General features: G+C 41.2%; 3 protein-coding genes across 9 annotated transcripts in view; 1 reads left to right on the forward strand and 2 right to left on the reverse strand.

Annotated features, from left to right (window-relative positions):
- Window positions 1–48: 48 nt before the first annotated feature.
- Window positions 49–13,445, forward strand: abcg5 (ATP-binding cassette, sub-family G (WHITE), member 5). Its single transcript, XM_012841427.3, has 13 exons — window positions 49–366; window positions 1,931–2,052; window positions 3,397–3,533; window positions 5,534–5,632; window positions 5,809–5,941; window positions 7,076–7,215; window positions 7,573–7,702; window positions 8,017–8,230; window positions 8,513–8,718; window positions 10,426–10,564; window positions 10,999–11,184; window positions 12,162–12,274; window positions 12,660–13,445. Exons 1-13 carry the CDS (start codon window positions 197–199, stop codon window positions 12,842–12,844), a joined length of 1,974 nt encoding a protein of 657 aa, XP_012696881.2. The 5' UTR covers window positions 49–196; the 3' UTR covers window positions 12,845–13,445.
- A 7-nt stretch (window positions 13,446–13,452) lies between these two features.
- dync2li1 (dynein, cytoplasmic 2, light intermediate chain 1) lies at window positions 13,453–20,059 on the reverse strand. Its single transcript, XM_031578791.2, has 13 exons — window positions 19,691–20,059; window positions 19,362–19,494; window positions 19,205–19,239; window positions 19,051–19,120; window positions 18,844–18,932; window positions 18,122–18,314; window positions 17,600–17,668; window positions 17,122–17,199; window positions 16,764–16,843; window positions 16,461–16,531; window positions 15,755–15,852; window positions 15,347–15,439; window positions 13,453–13,628 (listed from the first exon to the last, which is right to left on the reverse strand). The coding sequence occupies exons 1-13, from the start codon at window positions 19,702–19,704 to the stop codon at window positions 13,566–13,568; spliced, it is 1,086 nt and encodes a 361-aa protein (XP_031434651.1). The 5' UTR covers window positions 19,705–20,059; the 3' UTR covers window positions 13,453–13,565.
- A 2,165-nt stretch (window positions 20,060–22,224) lies between these two features.
- Window positions 22,225–25,931, reverse strand: part of cep170aa (centrosomal protein 170Aa) — a 61,535-nt gene continuing 57,828 nt past the window's right edge. For all 7 annotated transcript variants that reach the window (XM_012841422.2, XM_031579102.1, XM_031579101.1 and 4 more), the window contains one exon: window positions 22,225–25,824. In XM_012841422.2, coding sequence (XP_012696876.2) covers window positions 25,574–25,824 — 251 coding nt within the window. In that variant the 3' untranslated portion in view covers window positions 22,225–25,573. The remainder of the gene's footprint in view (window positions 25,825–25,931) is intronic.

The following is a 25,931-nucleotide window of genomic DNA, read 5'->3' on the forward strand; positions in this document are numbered from 1 at the left end:
CTACGGGGCAAAGGTTCCTGATAAGAGCATGTGTTTGTGGTGCCAACCTGACTGTCTGTCCTCAGTCTCTTTCTGTACAACAGCTCGCCTACAGCGGCCATGGAGGACTGATCCTTCATAGGCCTAAACACAATTGCCAACAGATGCACTTACCAGCCCTGCCTTATATTAGACTGACGGACGATACAGGGGAAACATGTCTAGTTCCTACTCATTTCAAAGGAACGGTCGGGAGAAAAAGGTCCAGTTCCAGGAGTCGTTCGAGGCTGTGTCTGATAAGACGAACGTGAAGGACAGTACGGGGTTCTTAGACCGGTCCCAAAACTCCTGTTCTCTGGGTGTGAGCAACGTGTCCTACACGGTCAGGTAAGGACTCGTGAACTCAACGGAGACTTGTGAACATGGTCCTATGTATCGCGATGTCCATACAATATTTCAGGGTTATAAAGTGCGGATCAGTGTTTCAGCAGGTGTTAGTGGAGTGTTTTTTTCTTCCATGGAGGGCATTGAACTTAGCCGTCCTCTCTTGAACCCAGCACCCAATTCTACATTAAGCCCGTGGAATACCAGCACTTTCACCTACAGGTTGTTTAACTGTTCTGATAGATTCCATCCGAACAAAAAAGACCGCAGCCGTTTATGAGCCTTCATTGTGTATTTTGACATGGTAGACGTGTCCACTGCAGACACCGGGGTATGTGGAATGCGTTTAAATATGATGAATGGGAATTATTTCTACATGCTTGTAAGCCTTTCTGCACAATATTTATTGCAGACATTACATGGAATGCAGAGACTAATCACATTGCTTTTCACTGACTGCCTTTTATAGTGAAATTACAATATGGGGTTCATGCACGTTGAATATATTAAAGCACACTTGGATAGGCTACCCAACGATAAATTGTGCTTTATTTTATTAAATGGGGTTGAAACTCTAAAGTAGGCCTACTCTAAATTCCTTGCTATGGTTTGGGAAGTTGTCCAAGGGATACTGGGTGATAATAGTAATAGGAATTATATATTATAACACAGTTTTACCTATCTATGTGAATGTGTTTGATTCCTGAACTGTTTCTTAACAATATCCTTATTAACAATCTTCAGTATGAATTCCAAAGTACTTTCAAGTTGTCATTTTTAATAGACATTCATTTACCTGTTCACTTTTAACTTTAAATGTTGGACGTTGAAGTTGAATATATTCAGGTTACTTGTAATGTGTTTCATATAATTCATATTTAAAATAACATTACATTTATACATATTTGGACAGTCAGTTTTCTCAGTTAGGTCAACCCGGGAATGGAACCATCTCCCACAGAACATTAAAGAATCAACCTCATTCAACTGCTTTAAAAGAAATCTCAAAACATGGTTGATAAATAACCAAAAACGGGATCATTAGTGGGCAAGAAGTAGAATTATTTTTGTTTACCACTTACCCATTGTTGTCCTTCTACACATGGTTAAGAACCAACTTGTGTTGGGATTTTGTGTTTGATATATTGTCACTTAATGCTTTTTTTTTTTTTAGGTTGTATAGCCTTTTTTCACTCTGGCAGGGGGGCTGCTAATGGAAACTAGCCCTTTGGCTATAATTGGGTGCATTTACAATTTTATGTTCATGAATGTACACTGTCCCTCTTGATCAAATAAAGATAACTTACTAACTTACTTACTTACTTACTTCTGTAAAATTGAAGATTCTAATTCTGAGCTCAACTTTAAAGAATGTTGTATTTACTCATATGTCAAACTGTGTATAATGTTATTCAACTATTGAGACTTAAAAACACAACTATGTGGTTTAGGTACCACAGAAGGTTGATTTTGTGCATTATGATCATTTGGGAAAAATAAATGTGTAGTTTTAATGTGTACGTGTGTACGTCTGTTCTGTGTCTCTCTCTGTGTGTGTGTGTGTCAGTGAGAGAGTGGGACCATGGTGGGACCTCCCCTCCTACAGGAAGAAATGGACGAGGCAGATCCTCAACGATGTGTCCTTCCATGTGGAGAGTGGTCAGCTCATGGGCATCTTAGGGAACTCAGGTGAGACATGCATGAAACCACACACACACTCTCTCACACACACACACACATATACACACACATATGTAGACCCACTTACATGTGCACATACACATGTAGACAGGACAGATACTCACACACACACACACACACACACACACACACACACACTCACACACATATGTACATTTACATTTAGTCATTTAGCAGACGCTTTTGTCTAAAGCGACGTACAAGGGAGTTATGTAAACCCACATACACGTGTGCATACACACACATAAACATGTAAACAGGGCAGATACTCTCTCTCTCACTCACACACACACACACACACACACACACACACACACACACACACACACACACACACACACACACACAAACACACACACACACACACTGTGTCAGCAAAATCACACACCAGTGTCTTTGTAATTATGTCTGGTAATGTTGCCCTTGTGGTAGTGTGGTATAATGATGGGTACCATCAAGTCCAAGGCCAGCGATCAGTCTCACAATAACGTTGCCAAATGCCTTTTAAACCCATTAGTCTTTTCAGGACTGGATACTTCATAAGAGGCTTCACTCACCTGTATACAGTAGCAAGCATCAATCATGGTTCCATTTGGACATATACAAGTAGTATATTTGACCCAAATGTTGTGGATTGTGACACCACTCAATTTGACCTCTGATATAAGTTACATTAATGACACATTACCAACCCCCAAGCCTATCCTTACTGTAACCCTGCGCACATCTTGTAATGACTTGAATATACGATCAAAGTGCAGTGTACTTGGCCATTAACTATGTATTAGGCACAGATACTTAACATAAGCAGGGCCTGAGTGTTTTCCAAACAAAGCGTGTGAATATGAATATGAATATGAATGAGTTTGAATGGGAACATTCATCAGAGCAAAACCAACCCAAGCCCATGTGTAGTGCTGTAGCCTAACCCTAACCCGGTCCCTAAGTCGGTTTATATGCATATATATACGTATATACAGATACTTTTATCCAGTGATGTGCAAAATATTATATTGAGATAATGCAATTAATCATTATAAAAACACCAATAATCGTAATAGAAAGCTTACAGTTTTAAGTTTTTATTGTAAGGGGGTGGGGGTTCTCTATTAACTCAACAGAAGATCTCAGACAAGATGAGTCTTTAATAATACTTGAATAAAAAAAGGGTATGTTTTGTTATAGCTTGGCTAAGGAGTTTCTGAGAGAAAATTACATTGGCATACACAAGTGTATTTTGAGATTGAGTATTTCTATCCTGTGTTTGTTTATGTTGCGTGTGTGCATGCATGTGTGTGTCTGTGTCTGTGTGTGTGTGTGTGTCTGTGTCAGGCTCGGGGAAGACCACCCTGCTGGATGCCATAGCGGGCAGGATTGGGAACACAGGTTCCCTTCAGGGGGACGTCTTCATCAATGGCAGGAAACTCAAGACAGAACAGTCTCAGGACTGCTTCTCGTATGTTCTACAGGCAAGAGGCACTTTAACTCTCTTTCATTCTCTCCTTTTTTCCTGTCTGTTTTTCTTTCTGTCTCTTTCACTTTACATTTCTTTTCTTTCTTTTTTCTTTTTATTTGTATCCGTTACTCATTCTTATTTTATCAATTTATTTTCCTTTTTTCTTTTGTTTATTACTTACTTCTTGCTTTCCTTTTTTTTCATTTCAGTATTTGTTTAACGAGACACACACAAACAGAGGCTGTGGAAGGGAGAGATTATTGTGTGTGTGTGTGTGTGTGTGTGTGTCTGTGTGTGTGTGTCTGTGTGTGTCTGTGTGTACGTTTGTGTCAGAGGTAAGATATAGATCGCGTATATTTACCAGTCAGAGGATAAAGTACAGCATGTCAGTTCCCACACACACAAACACAAACACATGCACACACACACACACACAGATAGACACATAGAAGTAAAAAAAGACTGAACTTTGGCCCAGGTGACTAGAGAAAGAGTCTGTAGGGGAGAGTTGAGACTCCAGAGCACACTGGGTAGCAATAAGGCCTAGTTCTCTCATGTGGGACACCTTAAATTGGCCAGCAGGCTCGTCCCCAGAATCTTCCCCAAGGCCACTCATGTGTATCTGCAGCTAAATGAAACAATCAAACGCACAAGCCCGGCTCCTCGGAAGCAAGCTCTCTCCTCGTTAGCGATAAACTTCTCCTCACTCACAGGGCCCATGGACTAATCCCCTCATTAAATTTTCCCCATCAGTGCGGGAAGAGCTGGTGATATTAAGTCCTTGTGTAATTAATAAGAGTGAAGGGGACTTCTGAAGTGGCTGGAAAGTTGCGTTGGTCAAACTCTATTAAGTTAAGTAGGCTGCATGCTAGGAGCTGTAATAACTGGGACTTGTTCACACAACAAAAGGAATTTGCTGTCATTACATGTAAATGATTATAGTAACAACAACAAATAAACAAAAAATAAACAGACAGATATTCAGGCTCTTTGATCACATTGAGTGACTCTGTAAAATAGCTCAAAGTAGCTGCAAGTGCAAACAAACAGAGCAGACAGCAGTGTGTGTGTGTGTGTGTGTGTGTGTGTGTGTGTGTGTGTGTGTGTGTGTGTTTCTTTGTGTGCTTTAGCTGTAAGGTTTGCAGTGACACGGGGATTGCCTGCATTTATCAATGTTGACCTCTCCTGATATAGCCCCGTCATAACGTGAGTGGTGTTTGAATACAGTCCTAGTCCCAGTGTCATGGTTAAGATCAGAGGCCTGGCTAGGTAACACTCAGATAACAGATAGGGTTTAGATAGGAGAGGTTTTGGAAATGAACCGTCAGAAGTTCCCTGGGAAAATGATACAAATATCTGTTATTAAAATACGAGGTAGATATAATAAACTTTTTCGTGTGAATAACAAGTCAATCTATGGGTTCTTTAGTCATATAGTCATTGTTGATGAATCTCCCCAAATTACAAATATTTACAATGTCTGATATAAGCTATGAGGAAGAACTTTATGAAGACACTTAGCCCTAGGAGAGCATAATGTCTCTAAACTATCACAACATCTTGTTTTTTTAGGAAACCATATATACATATATAATTTTGATGGCCTTGCTCTTATTGTATCTACACATATTCCCAGATTAAATTTTATTGCTGCCATCTTATGTGCTCATGGGCTTATTTGAGTCTTATCCTATTATATGGAGCCTTAAGTCAACACGTCCTGATACTCATAGAGATATCAGGAGGGCAAACCACCCATAACTCCATAGGCATTGTGCTGAGTAACTTCTTTTGCTCCACTGCTTGATTAGCTTTCTGCTGAAAGAGAAATCAGGACAATAAATGTACCATCATTTCATAGAAACAGAAAGCCAGACAGTAGTACTACATCTGAGTTGGCTAGATTGCTAACATCAGTTGAGCTAGAGGAACATCAGTTGAGCCAGAGGAACATCAGTTGAGCTACAGGAACGTTTGTTTTGATGTTTATGTCTCTTTCGTTGCCGTACACAGAGTGATAACCTGCTGAGTTACCTGACTGTGGAGGAAACCCTCATGTTCACGGCTCAGCTGGCCCTGAAGAGACACTCCACAGAAGCCATCCGCAAGAAGGTACACTCAATAGTTATGTTCAGTGTATTTTTATATATTTACTGATGTGCTTATAGTTGTATTTATCTATGTATTATATATATATATATATATATATATATATATTTAACCTTTAGATTACATTTTCTGGGAACTACAAAAGGCCTGACTGACCCTCATTACTGCATGGCTTGCAGGTGTCGGCTGTGATGGCGGAGTTGAGTTTGGGTCATGTGGCTCATTGTGTCATCGGCGGACGTATCTTCCCTGGCATCTCTGGGGGCGAGAGGAGACGGGTGTCCATCGCCGGGCAACTTCTCCAGGACCCCAGTGAGTGGCACACATGTCTATGGACGTCTATGGACACACAGATACTTACATAGGATGGAGGACCACAGGTCTGTACATACACACACACTCAGACACTTATGATGGAGGACCACAGGTCTGTGCATACACACACAGACACTTACGATGGAATACCACAGGTCTGTACACACACAAACAGACACTTACGATGGAATACCATAGGTCTGTACATACACACACAGACACTTACAATGGAGGATATACACACAGACACTTACAATGGAGTATCACAGGTCTGTACATACACACACAGACACTTATGATGGACTACCACAGGTCTCTTTATACAGAGAGGCACTTATAAGAGATACAGATTAAGTCATCTGAAGACAGTCAAATAGCCAGCCTTATTTCACCAGCCCCTTGCAGTTAGGCCTATGTTAGTTTTTAATTGAAATCATTCAGTTCCCTTCTTTTTCTGCATTGAAATTTCAGGTTAATGATACAATTCTTAGGTCTGCATGCATTGTGTCCTGGGCGTTGTGTTTGAGGATTTAACTTGTGTTGATAAAGTCAAACCTCTGAAACCTAGGTGACCCTCAGACTAGACTATATAAGGTCCCTCCACTCCTCTTTAAAAAAAAAAAAAACATTTAAAGATAGACAGAGAGGAGGACAGAGGAGGAGAGAGAGGCAAATGAAAGGATGAGAGGGTTATCACACCTCCTGGATTAAGCAGAGTCCTTTGGGAGGGTCTTTGTGTGCTTCATCAAGACGGGTGGGACTTTAAGGTGGGGGTTCTTGGGACGAAGGATGGGGGATTAGTGATACCGCTCCACTCAATAAGGGCACACAATTATGAAGAGTTCCCAACCGAGGCGTCCCCTCATCAAGCCAGAAATGGATAAATAAATCACTTAATGCCACTTTTAATTTCCCTCCCCCCGCACACAAAAGCCAATCTTTTAATTGTCCTAATTGGCAAAATTAACAAGAGAGACGGCAGGCTTGTCTCTGAGGGGCTTTTTTCACTCAGGAACAAAGTGGACTTTGGAAAAGTTTGTGAAATGTGTTCTTCACCTTTGTGGTTTCTCTCTTCTTTGTTCTCTATCTACTTGGGATGATGCGTGATGTCATCAACCTGCGTCATGGCAGAGGTGATACTGCTGGACGAGCCAACCACAGGCCTGGACAGTATGACAGCCAATCAGATAGTGGTGTTGTTGGCGGAGTTGGCAAGGAGAGGTCGCATCGTCATAGTAACCATCCATCAACCTCGCTCAGAACTCTTCAGGGTGAGTACGACAGGGTGGTCTGACATGTCCTGTCTAGACTTGTAATAAAGATGCAATAAATGTAATATAAAACTGTTATTATTATATGTGTTATTTATTTATTATAATATAACAAATAAAAATGCAATGTAATGGACCCTTTCTCTAAAAGTCTTAAGCTACTTTTTATGCTGTAATATGTGATTATTTCACTTTCATAAAATCAGAACACAATGTTTTTGCAATTTATCCTTAAATATGTGTTTACATGTTGGTCTGTTTCGGTGTGGCGTGTACTGACTGATGTGAATACTGTTGTACTTCAGAGACCTGACTGAGGCTGTGTGTGTGTGTGTGTGTGTGTGTGTGCTGGGTTAGGTGTTCAGTAGGATTGCCATAATGAGTCTGGGTGAGCTAGTGTTCTGTGGGGAGCCGGGGCAGATGGTGGACTTCTTCAGTGGCCTCGGCTATGAATGCCCCGAGTACTGCAACCCATTTGATATCTACGGTATGCCCTGCACTGTTTGCTTTTCTTTCATTTGTATTTGATATTGTTATATTATTATTAGATGGCCTGTGTTGAGGGATGCTCTGCCCATCAGAGCCTTAACATGAAGTTCGCTTTGACACTTCAGACTGAGTACAATTTGTGTTACTTACCGAATATGAATGCAGTAGTTCTTTGTTTTGGTGTAAGTTCTGTGTTTCAAATATGATGTTTTGCATTGGCGTCTTCTTAAACAAACACCAAACAGTGGGACTGAAAAAGACAACAAGCATTATTGTTCAGACAAATTACCCATAGTTCCCTCTGCTTGGCAGTCGACCTAACGTCAGTGGACACCCGCTGCAGCGAGAGAGAGGCAGCCACCTCCAGCCGCATGCACGAGATCACATCAGCCTATCAGAGCTCAGAGATCTACCAGAGCATGCTGGGAAAGACGCAACAGGCATGCCAGAGGCAGGACAAACCCAGCATCCCCTTCAAGAGCAAAGAGTCGCCCAACGGCATGTCCAAACTTGGAGTGCTCTTCAGGTAGGACCTCCAAAAGCTTAACGAATGACGAATGAGTTGAGTGAATGCATGAATGAATGCATGAATGGATGGAAGGATGGATGAATGGATGGATGGAGGAATAGATAACTGTATGAGTCAGTAATGAAACATCCTGCTCTTTTCTTTCAGTTCATTGTGTTTGTTTGATTGAGTGATTGAATGACTGAATGAATGAATGAATGACTGAATGAATGACTGAATGAATGAATGAATGAGTGAGTGATGGCATTCATCAGTGAATAAGCACTCATCCCTCTGCAGGAGAACCATGAGGAACCTCTCCCGGGACCGAATGGGAGTTCTGATGCGCCTCTCCCAGAACCTCATCTACGGGTTCTTTGTGGCGTTCTTCGTCATGCGGCTGGATGATGACATCAACAAGGGGGCCGTGCAGGACCGCATCGGCATCATCTACCAGGCCATGGGCGCCTCGCCCTACACAGGGATGCTCAACGCCGTGGCCCTGTGTGAGTGCGCTTGTTTTCTACACACAAAGCGCATCCACTTTTGCATTTAATGTATATAACCTATGCACTGGCAGACAACACATAGGCTAAATGTGAATGGGAGTGATTACAGCATTAATGGAATTTGATTTTAAATTTAAAAACCAGTCCAAACCACTCGTGAAGGTGGGTTTCAAAGAGGAATTGGCCACAAGTACAAGGAAATGTGACAGTTAGGAGCCTGTACATGTAGCCTTGCTAACCTTTGGTTTTCTAATCCATAATTTTAACAAGTCTCCAGAATGTGAACTCTTGCCATGTGAATACACTGCGTGTAATCTACTGTACATCAGGCCACTCATGCGCTTCATATGTTGGTAGCCTTTGTTGATAAGCCTGCAAGACAGATGCCACAAAAACACACACAACTTCATGTATAATCACGTGATAATCATGGAAATTTGTAAATAATGTTTTTACAATTATACCCTGTGAACTAAAGCTGGTAGTTTTTGGTTTTATATTTACTGAATGCAGTTTGTGTGTTGATAGCCTTTGTAGATTAGCTTGCATAACCGGTGCCACAGTATAGTCCTGTAAGAAAGAACTGGCACAACAGTGATAGGAGATAGTGTTAGGAGACGTCCCATCACTGAGGCTGCAGGTTTAAAGTCAGGGACCTGCTGGAGTTACGTACGTAAGGCCCCGTATGTGATTGAGTGCTTCTGCACTCATAAAGGTTTCATGTCACCGTTCTCTAGGTGAGAGGCCAGTGACCGAAAAACTCTCTTCTCTGTCTTTATGTTCTCCTTGTCTCGGGGACGCTGATAGCGGATAAGAGACTGTTAAAGAGGCAAGAGGTTGTAAGATAATGAAGAGATACTGAGTCCAAACATGCCCTCACCCCTGCTCCAAAGAGGAGGTTTCTGCTTGAATGTACAGTATACTGTAGATGTGTATCAGTGTTTGTGTACATATATTACTGACTTTAAAAAAGGTCACGTGATAATATGCTTTATCCACTGACACACTTTGCTATATCTGGTGGTCTGAGCATCTTTAAAATGTCTCCCAAATCCAGTCAAAGCAGCAATAGCGTTAGCAATATGAAAAACCTTACACTGACGTCGAAGCCCCAGTCGCTTTGATAGGTTGTGATAGGTGTGTAACTAGCGCGGTTCTGCCAACCATCTGTTCATTAGCTCTCAATGCATGTTGAGTACAGATATAGTGAGCTAGTTTACATTTTTTTTTTTTTTAAATATTATATTATATTTCTTCCTGAAGTCATCAAACTATGCCATCTCCCAGAAACTTGTGTATCAACAAGTCATAAATGCATATGATCCTCCCAAAATAAGCCCTGAGATGTTCTGGGCTGTTCCTTTAATCTCGGTTCTCAAATATGGGTCACCAAGCTGAGGTTTCGATTCAGTTTGATTTATTTATACAATCCCCAGAGCAAACACACGGGTGACAGTGGCAAAGATTTACAATACAGGATCTTAGAGGATCTAAACCAAACCTACTTTACATTCATTTATCTTCTGTTAATGTTGCTGGTGTTTATCTGCTTCTCTCTCCTTTTGTGTGTGTGTTTGTGTGTGTGTGTGTGTGTGTTTGTCTCTCTCTCTCTCTCTGTGTGTGTGTGTGTGTGTGTGTGTATGTGTATGTGTATGTGTGTCTTTGTCTGTATGTGTGTGTGTGTGTGTGTGTTTGTGTGTATAGTTCCTGCACTCAGGGCTATATCGGATCAGGAGAGTAAGGATGGCCTCTATCAGAAGTGGCAGATGTTTTTGGCCTACATATTCCATATCCTTCCCTTCAGCATCATTAGTGTCTTCATCTTCACCTCATTCCTCTACTGGTGGGTATTGTGTGTGTGTGTGTGTGTGTGTGTGTGTGTGTGTGTGTGTGTGTGTGTGTGTGTGTGTGTGTGTGTGTGTGTGTGTGTGTGTGTGATGTCTTATCAAGTATTGCAGGTAGAATCTGCTTTTGCGCTGAGATACTGAAAAAAGTCCATCTTTATTCTGCAATAACTACAATTATCTTCCACTCCATTCAGAATCTTTGTCAGAGACTGTGAGGAAGCATGTGAGTGTGTGTTTGTGTGTGTGCTTAATCCATATATTTGTGTCACCATTAGTACTGTTTGTGTACATACCATATACATCTATGTGACTGTATGTGTGTTAAATATGTCATGTGTAATGCATGAATCTGTTGATGCTGTATATATAGTATGTGTGTGTTTGTAACTGTGCTTCTGTGCTTACCAATGACATTTGTCCCTTTTCTCAGGACGGTGGGCATGAACCCTGACCCCAACAGGTTCCTGTGTTTCTCTGCAGTCATCACGGTTCCCCACATCATCGGGGAGCTCCTGACACTGGTGCTCCTGGGGGTGGTGCAGGACCCCAATATGGTGAACAGCGGGGTGGCGCTGCTCAACATAGCCGGCATCCTGGTGGGTTCCGGCTTCCTCAGGTGAGTTTGCACCAACCAATCAGCACCCTGAATAATCATCGCTATCACCTGAGCTCTCGCTAACCAGTCAGCACCCTGAATAATCATCGCTATCACCTGAGCTCTCACTAACCAGTCATCACCCTGAATAATCATCCCTTATCACCTGAGCTTGCTAGCCAATAATTGTGCCTGAATAATCATTGCTATCACCTTAGCTTCTCGCTAGCTAATCATCCACCATGAATACTCATTGCTATCATTTTAGCTTCTCGCTAGCTAATCATCATCCATCATGAATAATCATCGCTATCTCCTTAGCTCCTTGCTAGCTAATCATCCACCAAAATAATCATTGCTTTACCTGAGCTCTTGATAACCAATCATCATCCCTGTCCAGTCATGGACATCACCTGAGCTCAAGCTTCCTTCTCTCAGAGTGATGGTGGCACAGGACACCCCCAATCTGATCCTTAACCCTGGGAACCTTCAAAGCTTCAAGATCCAACCGCAAAATATTTCTTTAGCTTGAATGTCTGTGAAGCCAGTGTTTGGATGTCAAACTGGCATGACACTATCAGCAGTGAAGCCCATGTTGTATCTCTTCTATTGTTTTATTACATTATTGCTGTCCAAGCTGTGACATTCTGAAGGTCACTGTCGTATCTGAGGGTAAACTTAAAGTCAAGTTCAAATCTAAGGGCATTAAATGGCTGATTTTTGTAAGGGCACATTTGTTTGTTTGTTTTCATCTGGCACATGTTGCTCTCCAGACTTTCTCTTGGCATACTTCCACTAGTTATACAGCAACTTTTTATATACCACAGAATCGTATACTCACACACACACACACACACACACACACACACACACACACACACACACATATATATATATATACTGCATATCATCATGAAACATTAGTATGGTATATTAGACTGAGATTACATCAAGCAATATGATTAACTGAATGTGTGTGTGTGTGTGTGTGTTAACAGGAGCACCGAGCAGATGCCGGTGGTGTTTCAGTGGCTTAGCTATCTGACCTTTCAGAAGTATGGCTGTGAGCTGCTCATCGTCACCGAGTTCCACAACCTCAACTTCACCTGCAGTAAGACTCACACACACACACACACCTCTTCTGTCCTGTCATCTATGACCCCCCACCCCAATGAGCGTTATGTTTTATCTGACCCATGTGTTACCAAATCTCCAGAGGTTAAGTTATTTAGCGGCTAACGTTTAAGACAAGCTGCCATTTGTTGCTGCTGGAGACACCTGGGGTTACTTTAGGTCACTTACCTGTTTATTGTCCAGTGTTAGTTTGAACAGTTTTATGGCAGCTTTCCATTGAAATCCAGTTTTACCATCCACTCTTCACTCAGTCTTGGTCACTCATCCTGTTGAACCATGTAAGGTCTCTTCCACCTTAAGGGGTCTGTATGGCTCAATTGACAAACATGAAATATAAACTAATCTGTCACATTTACCTGCAGCTGACACGTCTATGCTACCTGGGGCATGTGTGATTAAGGAGGGGAATCAGGTGATTGATCAGGGCTACCCTGACGCTCTGTCGCGCTACACCCAGGACTTCCTGCTTCTCTACGCCTTCCTGCCTGCGCTCGTCCTCCTAGGAGTCATCACATTCAAGATCCGAGACCGCATCATCCGCCGCTGACCCACACGGCAGAAACAATCACTCACCTCAGGCGCCCAAAATGGAGAAAGGCTTGTCCAGGCTATCAACTTTGTATATATAATTGCCTGCTAGAAATGCGACTTTAAGGAGACTTATGCCATTATTGGACAGATTTCTGCAGAATATTCTGCTCATGTACTGCGCAAATTCTGGAGGACAAAAAAGGACTTTATCACAGTAATGTATTCTTAGTTCTGCTATTGTGAATAGCCATATCCATCCGGTCCCTTTGATGAAAATGCCCACATCTTATTACCATCTCTGCATAGTCTGTCAATGTTGTTTTTTTTTTCTTTAAAGAGGTGATGGGCATTAGTGTGTTCAAGGAATGGAATTTCAGCATGACACCATTGTAGCCTAAATCAAAGCAGTATATTACGTATAAGTCTATTTTTTCATTGAAACATTCTAGCACATAATTTATTGTTGAGCTTTACATTGTAATAAATGTGACCATGGTGAATGTTTGAGATAATGTACACTGCAGAGTGTGTATCAATGCAATTTATTGTATACACAGTATAGAAAACAAAAAGGACAAAATAGAGCTTAAATAAAGTATAAAAATATCAATACAAAATGTCAAAGCATGATGTGATGTAGTCTGCATGCGGTATTCTGCATTTTTTATATATATATTTGTAGGCTGGTGGGTCTGTATGTGTTGTGTGCGTTTGGGCAATTGGGCAAAAGTTGAATATTAGGTCTCCAACTCCAGGCCTTTCCATGACTTCGTTGCATCTCTCTTGTATTGGTCAAGCTCCTTGAGAGAAAAGAAACAAACAAACAAACATTCCAGTTAAAACCCTCCTTTAGATCTTTACGTTTAGTTTGGGCTTTGTCTTTGCCTTTATTGGATAGAACAGTTGGGGTTCAGGTTCAGGCCCTGGGCTCTGTAAAGCGCCTTGAGACAATTGTATTGTTTTGGTGCTATATAAATCAAATTGAACTGAATTGAAGATCTGACAGTGAGAGAATGGGAGAGAATGATGGGGAGCGGAGCCAGCATCCTGTATGTGGTGTGTGATGCCAGCGCTGTGATACAGCAAGAAAAAGACGGGTATCAACAACTCAATATTTTAGACGATGGACGGAAAATCTAGCATTCGTATTCTAAATATCTTTACTGGATTCCAAATGTTTACTTGAGGCATTTGAATGTATTCTAGCTTCAGTGAAAATGATCCTGAGCGAGGCTGATTCTGCCCCAGAGCACAGACTGGGATCTGGCCCTGATTCAGCAGATCCACATCTAACTGGAGCTGAACCCACTCAGGTATAGGGCTGAACGATTAATTGCATTTGCGATAAAATCGCAATATGATAAAACGCAATTTTCTAACCGCAACGTGCGCGATTACAACGTGTTTAAAAAGTGCATGCCTTGTGTTTAGACTTACAATGACTTTGTTTAAATTACTTAAATGCACAGTGGCAAAGCTGTCGATTTGTTGTTCTTGTTTCTGTAATGAGCAGTTAAATAAAAATGTAAAATGTGGGAAAGAATATTTTACACTAAATCTATCTAATTTTGTGTTGGTCATATTTAAATCATTCATTACGTTTTGTTGGGAAAAAAAAGAGGATAAAATGTAAAAATTGCATATTAAATCGCAATCACAATATTGGGGGGGGGGGGATCGCAATTAGATTATTTTCCCAAATCGTTCAGCCCTACTCAGGTAGTCAGACTACTGGTATATGAGCCAGACGTCAGCAGTCCAGTAACAATTCCCCCTCCCAGAATGCACCGTCCATGTCATCGCCTGAGCAAACAGCAAACAGACCATAGCAGATGAGAGGGTAGGCCTCTTATCCAAACGCAGGGCCACCGCGGGGTTACTACAGGTCACAAAGACAGTCCTGCCTGTGATAAGATGATGGTCACATGATGCTGGCCAGCCAAGAGAGGCATTGCACTTGTGAGTTGTCGGGAGGGTTTGAGAGGGTTACTGTAGTGTAAGCAGGCAGGCAGACACAGGTGGGCGTGCTGGTGCTTTATCTGGCCGTGTTATGGGTGAACGGTTTACTGCTCGATACGATTGGAGGCAGATAGGGCACGTGTCGGCCAAAAGGCAACCGGTTCACAGGGGAAAGGTTACTTAAGGACATTCGCGGCGTGTATAAGCTAGGGTCGAAAATCATAAATGACTTTGAAGTCCACTGTATTCAACACAGTATCCAATCCAGTATCTTTTCCCTAAGTATTCTCATGATTCAATGTTTTGTCCTAATCTCAAAGCCATGGCCGTTTTCTCATTTGTGTATCGACAGCTAAATAAAGGCATGTATGACTATATACACCTATGAATACAACAGAATAGCAATAATACATGGTACTAGTAACTATACACATACTATTACTATAAATCTATACATAATATATATATGACTTTGCAAGCCACTATGTGCAGACAGAGAGTACAGAGGGTTGAAGGGGGTTCTGTGAACCCAAAAGACGTGTCTGGGTGGGGTCAGTACCTGGTCCTTCTGGGCCCTCATGGAGTCGATGAGGGGCTCACTATACTGCAGGTCTTTGGCCGGGTCCTTCAGCTGTTTGCGTTCTGTGGTACTCTGGAGGGATGAGATTGATTGATTCATTCATTAATTGACTGATTGAGTGAGTGAGACTGTGTGTGTGTGTGTGTGTGTGTGTGTGTGTGTATGTGTGTGAATGTTCGGGACTACTTTGGGACTACTACAAAGGGCAGATATGTATCCAGAGGATAAGTGAGTGAGTGTACTTGAGAGTGTGCTGTAGGATCAAGCTCATATAAGCATGACTCAATCACCGGATTCTAGAGATGTCTGGGACAGTGTGTGTGTATGTGTGTGTGTGTGTGCGCGCTTGTGTTTGTGTGTATGAAGGAGAAAGACCCTCTGTTGTACCTCTGGAGGGAACACCCTTTCAAACACTTTTTTCCACAGATCTAGTGGATTTCTGGCATGCAAACTTCCAATGTCAATATCTGTGGTGGGCGGCGAACCTGAAAATAGGTTAAAGGCAATTCAGTTTATAAACCAATTAATCAATCAATTTATTTATTTGATCAAGAGGGACAGTGTACATTCATGAACATTAAAATGTAAATGCACCTAATTATAGCCAAAAGGCTAGTTTGCATTGGCAGTCCCCCTGCCAGAGTGAAAAAGGCTATACAACCTAAAAAAAGGCATTAACTTATACATCAAACATAACATTGACAATGATATCAAAAATAAAATAAAATAAAATCCCAATATACAAGCTCCACTTAGTCCTTAACCATGGGTAGAAGGGAAAGAACAAAGTGATAAACAAAAATAATTCTACTGCTTACCCACTAATGATCACATTTTTGGTTATAAACGTCATAAAACGAAACACTACGTGTCCTATGCACTAACTAACCTATAAATCAAAACACCAGAGTCTTCAAATGACATAAACTAAAGTAGGCCTGGTGGATTATTTCCACCCTTTGGGTGCACTATCGGACAATGACAAGTCACTTCAGTTTATTGTACGACTGTGCAGACTCTCATCTTAACACACTTGACCTTGACTACAGTAAATGAAGGCCGTGGTGGATAGGCAGAGATAAGAGCAGCTCACCGATCTGACTCAAGGAGTCCATGCCAGCAGGGACGACAAGAGGCTTACTGGGGTCAATGGCCATGGACTTCCTGGGAATCGAGAAGACAGAGGTTACTAGGCAACTAGAGCGCATAAAAACACTATCAGCTTTGGCCAAAGTGGTGTCCCATAGCATTGTCTGAACCATAGAATTGGTTAGAAACAGTTCCCAAATGGAAAATTCCCAACAACGTTATGTCAAACATTTCAATTATATGGTCTGAACCCACATACAAACAAACAAACAAACATAATAACAAACAACAGAAGCAACCAGCTTACGATCTGTCTGTCCCAAATGCAAGGTGACTGACAAAGCTCTTGGTTTTGGACATGGTCCCCTCTGACTTACTGCTGGTAAACTACGATGAAGAGAGGATGAAAGAGATAGGAGAAGGAGTTGGTGCACAGACCAGCAGACAAACGTCAGAAAAATGGCACAATTCTAGTCTCCTGCTTGTTAAATGAAAAAAAAAGAAAAATGAAACATAAGGTTTATTACAAACTGCAGTGATGGCTAAAATGACCTATGAGGATCAGATGGTTATCATTTAGTGTTGGCCTGCATCTGTAAATGACTGATAAACAACCCTGTGGGAACCCTGCACTTCACGTATCAGAGAGAACATGTTGGTCTTACGATGAGTGATCCTCCGTAGTAGTGAGCCAGGAAACGCAGGGTCTTACAGATCACCCTCCTCTTCTCCGACTCAAAGTCCTTCACAACACAAATATAAGTAAGTGTGAACACAGGGTGCTCGTGTTAAGACAGGGGGAGGCAACAGAGGGTTATAGCTTATGGGTGCATCAAGAAAGAAAAAAAGTGAAAGGTCACAATACAATTATGATTCTTTTTTTTTTAAACAGGAAGGGACAAGCATAAACATGTTGACTGTACTTGACAACTATGTATGTGGCTGTAAAAAAAAGGATAAAACTGTCAAGATGTTCAGTGTGTGTTTCTTCACTATCTACTTTTCCACTGTCTGTCTTTTACCATCACTAGGTTTCACTATTTGAAAAACCTCCCCACATTTTGTTGTCCTGATATATGAAACTGCTTTTTTGTAGCTCAAAAGTGTGTGGTCACATGAAACTGTTTGCCATTGGCTGATTACCTGGAAGATGTCAAACTTGCTGCCAATCAGAAGCAGAGGGACAGGAAATGGGTTGATGATTTCTCTGTCCTGGTAAAGGATTCAGGCAGTTTATACATGCTCTTCCATCCACTGATACATGCAATCCACTCTCACACTTTCACATGTTAAATTAGCCATTTTACCAATTAGAAAAGTGACCAGAGCATGTCAGAGTCATTCTTTTCTATTTATGACAACCCTGGTGAACTCTAATGTACATCTAAATTACGCTACCCTTTATTTAACAACTTCTTCTCAGACTTCACCAGTAATACTTACAAAGGGTCTGAGGTATTGGTGCTGACTTGCCCAACTAGTCGCACCATTAACTAGTTATAATATTCCATTGGCTAATGGGATGAGTGCTGAAATAACATCCACAGCCAGGAGGAAATATCACAAGACAAATACAGAACCGTAGAGAGCAGTTGGACATCTGTTACTAATAACAATAACAACACTACTGAAGTTTAGCTTAGTCAATCGACTGGACCAACTCACGGGATGGTCTGTGGGGAGGACACGGGGGATTCCAATGAGATCGTGTTGCTTGCTGGACCGGGAATCAGCCCCTTTCTGAGGCCCAGAACAAATCCTCTCCACCTGGGTCCTGGCAGCCTGGAGCAGCCTCTCCTGGGTCGCCCACAGGGAGCTGGGCTTGGACAGGTCCAGAACCAGCACCACAGAGAAGGCCCTGTGAGACACACAGAGGGAGGCTGATCATATTCAGATGCATAAGATGGAAGTCCAGTGCCCCCTGCTGGTTAATGAGAACCATTACAATCACTGTCAAAAGTTATTAGATTGTTGTCTATTATAGACTGTCGTTATTATAAACACTACAGTAAATGGAATAAGAGCATGTTACAGAGTTCCTTACTTTGTGTACACACATGATATCTGATGCGCACGCAACACTTTCTCATGAGAACAAGAAACGTTTTTGTACACACAAGAAACTTTAAAGATTTTTTTTTTGTTGCTCAAGTCCCCTTAGGGGCTCAGTAGATTTATTATATCACAATTATTATGTTATTACAACTCACAAACAAAAACAATATACAGTATAATACAAGAACCTCAAAGTTGTTTAATTCGCCATTGCAACTTCACTGTTCTATTAGATTGCATAGACAATAAATGACTTATTATCAGTGACTTTGCAATAATTATAGCACTTAGAATATAAAGTTAATGTTTTTGAGTGCTGTTAAGATACTAACCTGACATTCTGTGCGTTGATGGGGATTTGAGCGAGGTCTGAGAGCGATGTTCCTCCTCCGAGTTCCCAAAAATGCGCGATGTCCTTGGGCTTATTTGGAGAAACAATACAAGCAAGTCACCAGGGAGCTGAAGATACAGGTAGGCTAACCTATAGAAGGAAAGCATGTTCATATTGAAGCCCATGGAAATAAATGCCTGTACCCTACCGTATTGTGCCCCCGAGCTCTTCTCCCAAATGTGTACTCTAACGCGAGTGTAGGTTTAGGTGGTTCATCTCTGTGAATGTAAGATATGTGATTTTAAGTGTTTGCAAGTTTAAACACTAACGTTAGATAAGTGTTGTGAGGGGCCTGTGTTTACCTGTCAAGGCACCGGAGTAAAATCGTTGTTTTACCCTGGAATAATCGCAAAACACTTAAAATCTGAGTTACTAAATCAAACAATAACACTTTAATGAGAGTGGTAGTGATGATAATCAATGCAATTATAAAGTCATGTCAGTCCACTGCATTTTTACCCCCGACTTGCTCCCGGTAAAGAAGACTGTTCTTTCGTGCAGTGACTGATCCTGCTGGTCGGTGTCCTCATCGCCAGCACCGTTTTCTCGGCTGCGGACCTCCAACGCTGCTAGCTCCCATAATGTATCAGTGCTGCATTCAAATTGACATTTGCTCAACGTAAATGATATACAACTATTCAGCTTTAGCTAGCTAGCCATTACCTGCTATGGTAGTAGCGATAGTTGGTTAGCGACGTTCCCGACATGTTCCCGTCTGCTTTCTAACGTTACTTTGCTGGCTAACTAGATTAGTTATGTATGCAAATATTGTCGTGAAGGGAACTTACCTGATTTTAGGCATTGGTCGTAGGTTGTAACAGAGAAACCCGTGGATAGATTGCTTGTTTTGTCAGGTAAGCTAGCTCTTGTGTTTACCCTTTGCAGATGATTACCGTTGCGATGGGTAACGTCGCATGCGTATGACGTATGAAAGTCTTTGTGGGACAGATGTTTTTTGTTTACATATTCTCTTCTTGCATGTAGGTTTGAACTAGGCTACAGTCAAGCATATGGAGTTAGAATAGTTTCAAAATACACAAATAAATGTCATGCGATTCAGAAATGTATCTTGCGATTTACAAATGTAGACTTTTGGACCGCAACTCTGTACTTTGTGTAGTTGGTTTTATGCATATGTCCACTACGGCGTAGTAGTCCACATAACTGGACATTGCGCAGATGTAACGTAGTGAGTTCCGTTCTGCTAGCAACGATAACCCACAATAACCCCAGGAAGTAAAACGAAACGAGGAAGTAAAATGAGTTTGTTGTATCAAATGAAAGGTTTTTTACAACAAACAACCCTGTTAATCGACTGGGTAATATAAAAACCTTTTTTATGCAACGTGTTTTATTGTTCCATTTGTCCTAATGATCGGGAAAATAGTTAAAAGCGTGTTTGAAAGTTATAGTAGCCTATTTGTCATTATAAAGTCCTAATCTGTCTACTCGCTAGATCAGACTTTATAATGGTATTTTGTTAACTGTGCATTGTATTAACTTGCTTTAAAACAAGGTAAGATATAGTGAGTTCATTTTAAGCGTACAGGATACTTTGATAATGACTAAGCTGTAGCTGAAAATTGACAATTAATATTACTTTCATAGTAATGGGTTAAAAAAACGATTCACTGATGTTACAAAAGTATGATTTTCTTGTTTAAATATAGGGAACACTGACTAAACAGGCATCATTGCAAATATTGTAGTAAGAAACAGTAAAACACACAACAATCTGCTGATAAAAGGATTATGTCTTCATTAAAGTTGGTTGAACATTTTCAGAACACTGTAAAGAAAGGGTAAAAAATGTTTAGCAGTAATTAATCTGGCCATTCACTGTGAAAAAACACTTGACACACAGATCACACAGGTGAAAAGGGATTATCTCCAATGCCAGGGTATTGGCATGTGACACGTATCAAACTTTGCTGATGAAACTAAAGATTGTGTCTCAATGAAAGGGGGGTGGAATATGTTTAGGACATTCCAAACATTAAATAAAATGTGTGAAGTAGTTGAGATTTACGTCCCTGAATGCTCCACAATACTTTAAACATAGGTGATCAGACAGGCAAAAATGCATTATCTTCAATGGTAGGGCCATGTGACATGTATCACTCTTTGCTGATGAAACTAAAGATTGTGTCTCAATGAAAGGGGGGTGGAATATGTTCAGGACACTCCAAACATTAAATAAAATGTGTGAAGTAGTTGAGATTTACGTCCCTGAATGCTCCACAATACTTTAAACATAGGCCTACACACAGGCGAAAATACATTGTCTTCAATGGCAGGGCCATGTGATACCTATGACAGTTTGCTGATGAAACTAAAGATTGTGTCTCAATGAAAGGGGGGTGGAATATGTTCAGGACACTCCAAACATTAAATAAAATGTGTGAAGTAGTTCAGATTTACGTCCCTGAGTGCTCCACAATACTTTAAACGTACGTGTCACATGGCCCTGCCATTGAACATAATGCATTTTCGCCTGTCTGATCACCTATATCACCTAACATAGTTTACCCTTTCTTTACAGTGTTCTGAACAAGTTCAACCAACTTTAATGAAGGCATAATCCTTTTATCAGCATATTGGGGTGTGTTTTACTTTTTCTTAATGCAATATTGCCTGTTTAGTCATTGTTCATGATATTAAAACAAGAAAACCATAATTTTGTAACATCAGTGAATAGTTTTTAACCCATTTTGATGTTATTATGAAATTAATATCTCTGACAGTTTAAGAAAACACGAGGCTAATAAGGGACTTTTATTTTGAAAAATCGTAACCGGAAGTCGCTCGAGCTCATTTGCCTATAGTTGCTCACTGAACGCTGCTAACGTAGTGTGGTCACATTCAATCATGCCCTAAAATTTACGTTCATGTGATTGGCTGAAATTGTAAGAGATGTAATAGGCCGCAGAGAATGTCCTTTTAAAAAAAAAATGCATTTGAGAATCAAGCCCTGCCAGGAAAGTGTAAAAAAAAAGAAATGTAGGGATGTTTACAAATAGCTAGCAGTTTGTAAATGCATTTTCGTTAGTCTGTAAATAAATGTAACAGCACAAAATATATTTCTGAATTCTGAAACTATTCGAACTTCACACAAGCATTGCATGGTTGCCTCCTGTGTTTGGGTAACCTTCCTCCCCATTATAAGTTAACTGACAGCCTAGTTTGTGATTTATAGGGGTAGGCATATATGATAGTAGATAGGTGTTCTCATCTAGACACTCATATTTCCCCAGAGTGCAAAATGGCTTAAGTGCAGATGTAAATCTGCGTCATGTGGTCAGAGAGGGGATATCACTGTGAATACTGAAATGTTTCAATTTTATTGAGAAGAAGTAAAAGATGCAGTTAACAAAATAACAAAAGGTACATGAACTTTAATTATATGATAACAGAAAAAAATATCACAAAAAATAAATAAAATACCATTTAAAGTAAAACACTGATAAATGTGTAATTTTTGTGTACGTCAGTTACAAAAACAAAAATGTAAAAGTAATTAAAAGGTGTACCGAGACCTTCACCATAACGTACCCCCTAGCTGCTTTTCACTAAACAAATTTCAAAATGGCTTTCTTTCTCCATAAGGGGGAAGAATAATGAAGAGTCAAAACGTTCACTTACTTTATACATGTACATATGCCCAAGGGACATTATATTTGACATACTAGATTTTTGTTGTGCACAAACATTAGCATGGGATGTGCAAAATTATACTTATCTAGTCTGTTACGTCCAGTTCCCATAACCTTTTTTTCCATTTTTCAAAAAAGAGGGAACACTACAAAACAAACAAAAAAAAACAACAACAGAAAAAGGCTCTTTATTTTAATCCTGGGCACTTGGTGGCATCATACACTCAGGTACGTAAGAGCTCAGGTGTTGACATTTCTACTAGTCCTCACTCGCAGCTGCTGGCTGATACACACCTTTACACGGCGAGCTTGGGAGAGCGCCCCAATACACATGCCAGGTACAGAAAAGCAGCAATTAAAAAAACACATCATGGGGAGCTTGAGACACACATATATACAGTACACCGCGCGCGGCATTAGAGGAGCATCGTTAACCTATGGCAAAGCAGAATGGCAAAGCAGAGGTTATGTCATAGAGGCATAGAGAGTATAGTCTCTGTCTTTAGGGTGGGGTGAGTGCTGTTTTCTGCACATGTCTGTTATATTATGTACAAAAAACAGAGTGGTTAATCTAAAATGACATGGATCGGCAGTTATTGAGTAACGACATCGCAAACCATACATACTGATATTACAGTTATGTCCAGAATTCGTAGTATGTGACCTCTTAGGCTAGTGTAAAGCTGCTCTAAGTGACTTTTTAAGAAAAGCTAGCTGTCTTACATTCAGACAATCATCACGTAAACATTTGCTCTGACAAAAGATGTGTCTAGGAATAATTTGACCATGATGGGTCTATATTAACCCACGAGAAAACTTGGGCATCCCTGTCTGCCAATTACTTTGTTGGGTGGTCTCCTGTGAGGGCCAACTCTGGTGGAAGTTGCAAGAAATATCAGTTTCACTTACAGCAGCTTTAAGGCTACATTCCTCATAGCCACAATTTGGCAACAATTTGGCTGCTGAACAGTGCAGATTTCAAAGCGGAATCAGGCAACTTAAGTGCTACCCTAAATTAACAGTATAGTCAGTATAGTTTCAATGACAGATGACAAATGTTTCACACATGACAAATGGTTTCACTATGCCTATAGCCAAAACAAACAACAAACAGCACATTCTGTTCTAGATCTTACAAGAGACTATAATGACAACAGGGTCTGTTTCATTTTCTAAAGTTTTAAACAAAAGTAAGGCAGGTCATAAGAAATGCTACCGTGCTCTCATTCAGAATTGGCCAGTACTCACAAGCAACATCTACTGTGTCCTACACATCCAAAATAGTTCAAAACAGTACAAAATGTATACTGTGTCAAGAGACCAAAGTTGTGTTCTTTTTTTCCCCTTGAAGAACAGTTATAAGATTGAGCCTGAAAATGCTAAAAGACAAATCAGATCAAAACAATTCTGAAGCACTTGCTGTATAATTGTGAGAACGTCTTTTATAAAATCAGAAAATTTTAAATCACGTTTCATGTACAATTACTGGAGGCTGCATATTGAGTGAACTTTGGTTATCTGGGGAACACTGGGAACATTAAAGGAACTTCACAGACAGGCAGATAGTTGAGTGATCAGTTGAGACAGCATGAGACAAATCCATCTCTTAATGGTTTCTGCATAAACATCTTTAAAGCGCACACTGTATTGCTTCAGAAAAAGAGTTCATGAGAATCTTGAGGTCTATAGTGTCTGGACCTCCATATGTCTATTGTTATTAACAGAGAAAAGTAATGAAATAAATCCGAGAAATATTTCATCTGAGATGTGAAATCTACAGATCATGATCTTACTTGAAGGACTTGCGTGTTGAAGTAGGATTCCCCAGCTGAATGTAGTGCTTTAAATTGTACGGTTCTGAAGTTAAGTGCACATAACTCAAGCCAATAAACAGTCCTTGTTACGGACTACGACAGGCATTGGTGCATAACTCGATAATAGCGATAATGAGTTGTTGATCTGCCAACACCAAGCATGTGTTTCTGAACACTCACAAAAACCATGTGGACCTCTAGCTAAAGTGTTCTGATTCAACTGCATTCATTTCCAATTTCTTAGAAATGAAAGCAAATGGTTTAGAATGTGGTATGCTAGCTTCCTAGCAGTCCAACAGGACAGCGGAGTATTCAGAGATGCATGACTGCTAGCTATCTAGCGGTCCAACAGGACAGCGGAGTATTCAGAGACTTCTCATGACTGGCACTGGCACAAATTCCAAACGGCAAGCTACAATGGATTCTGACACAATATGAAGTTTGGTTTGACATCGTAGTGGTTTCATACATTACCCTGTACCCATGTGGTTGTGTGTAAATCTATAATCCAGGGTTTCTCAGTCCTGCGCTGACCCCCCCCCACTGCGCCTCATCATAGTTTCCATCCTTCCCTGCTCCACATATATGAGTTAACACAGCGGCTCTCCTGATTAGTCCAACACACAGGATTCAGCCAACCAATCTGACTCCAATCAGATGCACTTTTTACAGGAATGGATGGAAGGTTTTAGGTGCAGGGGGGGGGGGGCGGGCCAGGACAAAGGCTGACCGCCACTGCTACAATCCAATGAAAACTGCTGTTGTGATGGTGCTGTTTAGTTTTGTTGTTTCTGATGGCTCTCCTGGATTGCTCCCACATTTCTGTCACACACACACACACACAGTTGCTTGTCCTTATGTCTTTGTGTGTGGCTGAGAGTAAGGTCCATTGCCATGTAAAAACACGAATGTCTTTGAAGGATCCCCTTGGTGTTTTCGAAGGACAACATTCCTCTTCAAAGCAAAGTCAACAATCACAAACTGCTAAAGGGGTGTAAGGGGAGAGAGTTGGGTATGGGGTATACACATATATATGCACTAACAACTGTCAGTCACACAGAGATGTTTATAATAGTCCACTCACACAGGTGTGTGTGTTGGTGTGTGTGTGCGTGTAGTTAGGTAATATCTCTCTGTGTGTGCTGTTGGATCTTCAATGGACGGTGTGTGTGTGTGTGTGTTGTGTGTGTTTGTATGTTCTTTTTCACTTGCTGGCGACCGCGGCGGCCTCCTTCCCACTCGGAAGGGTCCGGGTAAAGCTAAGGCCCAGGTCCCTCTGGCAGTCCCCAGGGGAGGTGGCTCCGGCGGGGGCCTTGGTGGCTCCGGGGCCGGGCAGCGGTGCTGGAGGAGTCTGGGAGCTTGGGCTGGTTCTGGGTTTGAACAGCACCGGGCTGGTGAGGCCCAGGCTGGTTAAGGCATCCAGGGTGCCGTCAGGATCCACCATCACGTTAATCACTGCCCGGGGAGAGAGAGAACACGTCATGTTAGTGTGTGTGTGTGTGAGTGTGTGTGTGTGTGTGTGTGTGTGTGTGTGTGTGTGTGTGTGTGTGTGTGTGTGTGTG

Source organism: Clupea harengus, chromosome 13, assembly GCF_900700415.2.
Source record: "Clupea harengus chromosome 13, Ch_v2.0.2, whole genome shotgun sequence".
In the NCBI taxonomy this organism is placed as follows: Eukaryota; Metazoa; Chordata; class Actinopteri; order Clupeiformes; family Clupeidae; genus Clupea; species Clupea harengus.